Raw genomic sequence first — 8,526 nt, forward strand, 5'->3', positions numbered from 1 at the left:
TCACATTAATTTCCTGTGTTTGTTACCTTCTACGTTAATTTTTTTTATCTAACCATACTGTTGATGCTTTACTCAAAACTCCTCCATTGAAATCAAACTGTGAGATTTTGTAACAGGAAATTTAGTTAGGGCTCCTCAGGGCAGCAGGACATGGATCAAAATTCAAGATTGCCTGATCTCTGTTCTGTGGAGGGAAGGAAAACATTTCCTTTGTTTTAAGAAAATATTCTTTCTCTTCTCACCCTTTGCTCCCTAGGCTCCATTAAAATAGGCCAATAGATTTTAAACAGCAGAAAATATAAAGTACTTGAGTTTACATACCAAATCACATTGAATGTCCTAGTACAGAAAGTCCTTAGAGTTATAAAAAAAAATCATGAACTATTCCTTCAGGTAATACTTCTCTTTGAAAATTTAAGAAACAGGATTACTTGTAATTATCTGCATATTTAAAGAAATGGAACTCCCTTATAAAATATATCTTTAGGGATAACTAGAGATTCAATGCTGGTTTGGTTGGTTACCATGATCTTGGGAAGTTAACCTCTGTGACCCCTCTTTGCCTTACCTGAGATATGATAACAAAAATGATCTCCTCACAGGGTTCACGTGAGAATTATGAAGACAATGTACTGAAATAACTTTTCATAATTTCTGGTATCAAAAACAATAAAATTTGACAATGTTGACACTGATGACGTGTTCTTTAAGTAATTACACATAGCTATACCTTGAATTAAAGAATTTCCCCCAGGCATTATAGCTCATGCCTGGAATCTGAACTACTCTGGAGGCAGAGACTGGTAGATTCATAGTTTGAGGCCAGCCTGGACAGTAAGTTCTTAAGACTCTATCTCAACCACTAAAAGCTGAGTGTGCTGGCACATGCTTGTCATCCCAGGTACATAGGAGTTGTAAACAGGATGATAAAAGAGATGGGACTATGGCTCAAGCAGTAGAGCACCTTCCTAGCAAGCACAAAGCCCTGAGTTCAAACCCCAGTACTGCCAAAAAACCCAAAATGTTCTCTATCCCTTAGGTTATGTTGTTATGTTTACTTTTTCCCTTTCAGAGTTAAACTACAACACAGTTACCATTCCTCAGAATTTATCAGTTATACTACTTAAGCAAGTTTTTCTTTATTGATAATAAACACTCCACCTTGGCAGTGTCATGCTTGAGGGCTCTCTGGACCATTCGGATCATTCAAAATTCATGATGTCCCATAAACACTCAATTTATGGGCAATAAAATGGAAAACCTGGATTAGCAGCAGCATATTGGTGCTTTCTTCACTGAGGGCCACGTATAGAATAACCAACCAAGTTGACATTTATTTATCTCTTTAACAATATCCATTTTCTACTTTGCATCAGTGTTCTACACTTGGAGATAGAGCAGGAGACAAGCAAATCCTTGGCCTCATGCATGATACCTGAAACACAACTACTTGCGAATTAGAAATAAAAGTGTAGTTAAGGTAAAAATCTCATTTTCTTTCTGTGAAACTTTACTAAATTGCATCACATGGGAAGAAAAACACACATCAAGGTTTAAGAACAATTGTGAAGAATTAAGGATAAATTGCCAATCATACATTTAATCCCTACTGATACTGCAGGGTGTAAAATTGGATAGAATACATGGTTTCCTTCTAGAACTTTTGATCTAGTGGAGGACATATTTCATCTGCTATAAAGCATTATAATTTCTTCAGTGTAACAAACAGCTGATATCAGAAAAAAAGCTGAAGGAATTACATATCATGTAGCCACTAAAAGTGAAGGGCTCACTCTGTGTCACCATTTCAGAATGAAAGCAGACCTTTTCTTTTTTTTATTACAACTGAGACATTAGTGCCTCTAGGAAATAGTTATGCCTAACATTTTAAGTCCTTTTAGTATTACCATTTCATCAACTTATGTACATTTTTGATATTTTAGACTAAAATATTTTGGCTCCTGCACTCTGATTGAGAAGTCTTTCTTGAATATATAAAGCAGAAACAAAACCAGATAATCATTGTACAATTAGGGAAAAATAGGGCAGCATACGGAAATGTTAGAGTTGCTAGACTGATTTAAAGCAAGCTCCAATCTGGTCAGGTGAATCTGCGAAAAATTACTGTAAAAGGTGCCATTTAAGCTTAGCCTTAGAATAGGTGGAGTATCTGAAGGAAGAGGGTCAGAGAAGGCAGACAGAAGAGCATATGCTTCATACAATGTGGCTGGAGACAGGAATAAAGAGTATAGGAAGAACAATTACCCTAAGCCAGACATGGTGCTGAAGGGGGGCAGGTCATTTTATTTTAAAATCATAGAGAATTATTTATTGGACACAGTAAGTAGAATCTGTAACATTGCAACTAGTTTAAATCTTTATCTTGGGTAACAATAGCTCTATTCTGTTGAAAAATCTCAACTAGAATAATCCTAGAGGCGCGCATTCGTTCCCATACCCCAAGGTTGGTACTCTGTTTGTCTCTTTTAGGACTAAAAACTTCCTCTAGCAAAGGTTTTCCATATATTGTTTTACATAATGTGATACTGTGCTATATTACTGTGAATATATCAAGAAGGTAGTTTTATTTCTAATTCTCAGACTAATCTTTCAGGTTGGCATTTTTTACCCAAGTTTAACAGTTGAGGAAATTGAGGTGTAGGAAGACTGATGGATTCATCAAAGGCCACAAAACTAGAGTATGTATCCTAATAATCTGAATTCCATGTTATTGTAGTAGCTCTTAACCAGTGATGTACATATAAATTATCTGGGGAACTTTAAAAAATGAACGTTACTTAGTTTTCAATCAAAGAAGAGTAGATACATAGATAAAAAGAATCAAATGTTACTGCTATACGGATAGTGAAAAACAGCAAACCTTTGCTTTTTTTCTACCCACCCAGATTTCCTTTTGCTAGAGATGGTCCCCTTTAACTCTTAGCTGTTTCTGGTTGTAGTTTTTTTAAATTTACTTTTTGTTGAATGAATGATATATTTACACTGCCTTTTCTGTATTAGATCTTTGTTTTGCAGTACTGAAGATCAAATCCAGGGCTGTGTGCTCTACACTGAGTTACACTCCAGCCTTCTATATTAGATCTTAACTGACTTTTGACTATTATACATAAATCTCCATTTTCCCAATGTTATATAATCATTTCTTGTTAAACCATTATTCAGTATTTACATAATTTATGAGTGACTATATGACCAGTATTATTTACACTTGAGATATGCAGTTTAGTTTTTGACCTTTTTATTTTTCTTAGGGTTTATGATTACCTCAGTTTTGTTTTCGTACTTTTGAAAAATCTGCAATTATTATTTCCGACTCTGAAAAATCTCTGGGATATATTCACATACACTAGGTCCTATTTTTCTTTTACAGATATTACACCTGAATCCTACATTTTTAGCCATTTCCTGTTGACTTCATGCTGTTATTTCCTCATCCTCTCTCTTTTAAGTTACACTATTATTTTAGAAATTTTATGGCTATCTCGTAAGTACCAAATGTCCTTTCCTCTTCACAACGGATTGTAAATCTCAGCTTCCTACTTTATAAGGACACCATAACCATTCCATTTACCTTTCCCTCCCTTCCTCCTTCAATACTCCCATTTGTCAATTGTAATTTTACATCAAGGTTGGTAACATTCACACTTTACATAATTAAGTGTTCCCTTAAAAGATGAAAACCATACACAGCATTTGCACGATGATGAGTTAAATGTTATTCACGGAATAGCCACGCTTGGTGCTATGACTGGATTTCCTTTTCTTTGGCTGCAAGGTCTTAACACACGTGCTCCACACAGGAACAATGAAATACTACTCCATTTTCTCCCATTCCCACCATTTTGTTCAAAATTCTGCACCTTTTCATGTATAGTATTTGCTGGATGTTTTCCTGTACAGTTTTGTTTTAGCCAAAAGTTTCAATGTTTCTTCTTGAAGAAACACATTCCTTTCACATCACATCCTGAACACCATCGGCCTCTTCAATGTCTTGCCTGCAATCCAATCCAACAGTCCGGAAGTTTGCTGATTTCTTAACTAACAGTGAGTTTGTTACATTCAATTTTTTTCTGAAAAAAAAATACTTAAAAAAAAATAATGCATCCTGTCCCTTTTGTCATATCCTAAAATTGGCCTGGGGTTTAAGGATTCACAACTTCTTAAATATCTTCATGGATCTTAAGTTCTGCGTTTCATGAGCATGTCTTCCCTCTTTCTAATCCCTGCAGGATCTGAGACTTCGCATCACCATCAGGGAAAAACGTCCCGGAACGCAGTGCGCAGGCGCAGAGCCGTCTTCTCTCGCGAGACTGCAGGGTAGTCACCCGCGACTCCGCGAGACCGCAAGGTCCCCTGGGAGTCGGCCATCATGCTGGAGCGAGGAGGCCGGCAGTTCAGTCATGGTTCTAAATGTGTACCTGCAAGCGGATGTTGAGGATCACCGAGCCTGCGACGTAGAAGTACGGAAAGTTCATGCGCAGCTGCCAGGCCAGCTCGAAGAAGGCGAGCAGAGTGCGGGAGAGCCCCTTGCAAAAGACCCCGTACGAAGAGGTCACCGCTGCCGAGCTCGCGGCCCTGACGGCCATGGAGGGCGGCGCCGCTGCAGGAGCCATAGGCTTGCTGTCAGCGTCCACTCAGCAGCTGGAGCCGAGGGTCGCTGCAGACTCCGGAGCCACGGCCGGGACCTGAGAAACCCGGGGCAGAGCGGCCGCCCGCTCGCACCTGCGCCTCCGCCGCGCCTCCGCCGCTCCTCCCCTACCGCGCGGGCGGCGGGCGGCGGCGTGGCTCCGCCCCTTCCTGTCTGCGGCTGCTGCGGGGGTTTCGCCGTTTGAGCTCCGCCAGTGCCTGATCATCAGCTGGAGGTGTTACGTAACGCGCTGCTTCCTCTTTCAGAGGTGAAAGCCGAGTCAGATGATGTGATTTTTCCCAAAGGCACACGCTTTGTAAGGACCAAAGATGGGTTAAAACTCGGGTTCCTCCGCTGTGCGGTCTGAGCTCTTACCCTTTTGATTTTATAAGGTTAACTTTGATATTAGGGCAGCATGGCCTCCCTAGGGAAGCCAGTACAGGCACAAAGTCTCTATTCATCATACACCATAACTGTAAAAAGCCAAAATCATAGGCTGTGGATTTATGTATAGTAGGACTCTAGGTTGCAAGTGACAAATTACATTTATTTAAGCAAACAAGTGCGCAAACACACATATACATACTTATTTTTTTTTGTAGAACAGATGTACAAACTTACACCCCTACTCTTGTAAACCTGTGAAAAATTCATATTAGTTATGGAATCACTTTGGCATGGAATGCACTTGTGAAACCTTGGCTGGACCCCAAAGGGTGGAATACTAATATCTACTTCCACACCCTTAATACCCCTATAGTCATATCCTAATGTGTCTCCCATAGTGACACATTAAAATACCACATTTTCTGGTATTTAAACGATGCATATTTCATTATCTTCGCCAATCTTCTATTTTAACTAGAAAGCACTGTATTTTCATTGTATGTAGCCTCTACATTTATGGTTTATGCAAACCTGTGGTTTCTGATTATAGCCTTCAGATTACAACCTAGTTCTGAAAATCATTGTTAAAATATTCCACATCTTGCCTCCTACACTGTATCTGTGGCATCTATTCAAAGCACAATTACTATAGCCTAGAGCATTTCTGTTTTTGTATATCCTACTGATATGACATACCAATAGCATGCCATTGTTCGAAATTTGTAAAACCTAATTGTGTGCCCACAGCTATAATTTCTTTTGCTCTTGTGGTACTAGTACCATCCTAACAACTAGACAGAGGGGCTGATTAGTTATGAATCCCCAAAATACCGCAGAGCAGTGTAAGATAAATGGTGATCAACTCTGAGAACTAGGAGAATATGTATAGTTTTCAGTACATGGGCACAATTTACTCTCTGAAAATTGAAAGAGTCCGTATTCAGCATTCACAACTACGGAAGTCATTAAGTCCCTGGATCTTCAACATTTGTAGTTACGTGCACTCCATGTTTCTTCTACTTCTCCTTTTTGCTGACTCCCTCTACTTCCACTGGCCCCAGCTCTGATTAACTCCACGGAAATCCTGTCTTCCACCCTGACCTTGGGAATATAATACCCACTGAAAAAATGGCCAGATTGAAGGCCTGTTCTAATGAGAGGGGATAGGCAAAGACCAGTCACAAAGTTTCAGATCTTAACCCATGTCCTAGAGCTGTTGAAGGATTTCTATCAGATGAAACTGATGTGGAGGTGGGATAGGACCAATATTTTAGATGGTTGTGTTTTTTATGTTGTCTCTTGAACTTTAGAGTTGAAGGGCGAATCTACACGTCTTTCCAACAGGTACATAGGAGGAAGCTATGAAAAATAATACATGACTCAAACCATTTCTGTGGATGTTACTTTATTGTCTTCACTTGGTCTTTCCCAGTCTTTTAAAATCCCCTGTTTTTTTTTACTCTGTATTCCAGCTTTAATACTTTTAAAAGTCTTACTTAGCTTGATGATCCTTTGGAAAAGTTTTAAGGTGAGTTGTGCTAATTCTGCACAGAAGTGTATTGTCAAATTCTCAATTCCCCTATTGAAAATCTGCCAACACTAATGGTCTATAATGTAAGAAGCAGATTTAGAATGCAAGCATTGGATTCAGTGCTTAGATGCAAGCTTAAAGGCAGGAGAAAAATGTGTGACACCTTACTGATGTTGCTGTGGAAAATAATATACTACTTGACATGACAGAAAACCTTGGCTTTCTGAAAGCTGTACAAATTTGTTTTTTGTAGTAGGTAACAAACAAATCCAGTAGAAGTTCATAGAAAAACTTTTTTTTTTTTTTTTGGCTGGGGCATGACAGCTTTAATTTTCTTTTAAGAGACAGAGTCTTACTGTGGTGCCAAAGCTGGCCCTGAACTCCTGGGCCCAAGTAGTCCTCTTTCCTCAGACTCCCGAGTACTTGGGATTATAGGTGTGTACCATTACGCTCAGCTTGCCATAGCTTTAATATGTAAGAATAGTTTGGCATCATTGTAATTTTCAGTGCAGTATTATAGTAGCTAAACATATTCTTTTAGTTAGACATTTCCAGGAAGATTTTTCTTCTCTGTTCTCCCTGCAGACATACATAATGTGTCTAGATCCTTAGCTTTGAGTTTGCCTTTTCAGCTCTTGTAATGGCAAATTAAGTTCTCAGAACAGATTCTTTTAGAGAAGATAATGAGTGCATACTGATATTTCTAACTCACATTTTATATGCTTACATTTTTTTCCTCTGTGCTGAAAATCTTGGTCTGTAACAATAATTTCTGTATGCATCTGTGCATATATATAGTTTCAAACTAACAATACTTAGGATATTCTGGCAACACAATTATTTGCACAATTTAAGATGTCTCTTAGGATCTTTCCTACTGGAGATAAAAATTCAAAATAATCATGTTTTAAGATCATATGAGAGAATACATCCTTTTAGTTAAAGCATTGATCAAACAGATTCTTCATCTTATTTTTGATTTTTAGGGATTAATATTCCTTTGAGTTTGTAATTTGGTTTATTATCCTTCAACACATTTTCATGGTAGTAGAGCAAAAACTTAAAGTGTATTAAGAGAAGTGTAGCTTCTTTTTGTCCTCTCATCTCTTGCTTCCTTTTCTATAGATAACCATTGAAAATTTAGTTTTGGATTTGGCCTGCTACCCTTCTTAGACAATACACAGCCTACTACACATTAATGGTATTCTGCTTTTTATTTTTACGTAATAATTACTAGGAATGACTAGATAGTACTACATAGCAATTTTGTAATTTCATTTTACAGCTGAATAATACTCCATTTATTCTTTCTATTTGTAGTTAGTCATGAATTCAGGGTATAGAGGCTTAGAAAATTTCAGCACATTTCCATATTTGCCCAGGGGTTAGTTGACATTATGAGAGAGAGAGAGAGAGAGAGAAGAGAGAGTTTGTGATAAGGCAGTATTTATGGGGGCTATTGAGTTCTTGTACATCACTTTTCATATTTCAATTACTATAGAACTTGGTCACACTTAACTGTACAGGAGGATGGGAGATGTTCTTTGTAATCAGGAAGAGAGAGGAGGAGAGTACGGATTTGGGTGAGCTGTGTAGAATCCACCAGTCATCATGCCTGTACTTAAATCACTATGTGTCCATTCCATACATAGAACACATCTATCCCCTTCCCCAGGAATATAACAAAATCCCATATTTAAATCATACCACCTTTAAGTCCAGAGTTTTTGAGTAATAGGCAGTTTGTCATCACTTCTGGATGTGGTCTCTTGGCCTAGAAATAAAAACAAAAAGCACAAGGTGGATACCCTCTTCCATCCCCCACCTCCAGTTTTAAAGTTAAGTATGGGCTAATAGACATGGATAAATTTCTCCCATTTAGAAGAAAATAAAATGCAACTGCTGATGGTCTATAGCAATGAAAAGCCCTCCTTTGTAGGTTCTGTGGAGCCACTGCTCT

General features: G+C 38.3%; 1 protein-coding gene across 1 annotated transcript; it reads right to left on the reverse strand.

The window, feature by feature from the left end:
* Nucleotides 1-1,487: 1,487 nt before the first annotated feature.
* On the reverse strand, nt 1,488-4,810 carry Smim10l1 (small integral membrane protein 10 like 1). The gene has a single exon (XM_020151921.2). It carries the CDS (start codon nt 4,632-4,634, stop codon nt 4,428-4,430), a length of 207 nt encoding a protein of 68 aa, XP_020007510.1. The 5' UTR covers nt 4,635-4,810; the 3' UTR covers nt 1,488-4,427.
* Nucleotides 4,811-8,526: the final 3,716 nt, after the last annotated feature.

The sequence above is a fragment of the Castor canadensis genome, chromosome 6 (genome assembly GCF_047511655.1).
Source record: "Castor canadensis chromosome 6, mCasCan1.hap1v2, whole genome shotgun sequence".
NCBI lineage: Eukaryota > Metazoa > Chordata > Mammalia > Rodentia > Castoridae > Castor > Castor canadensis.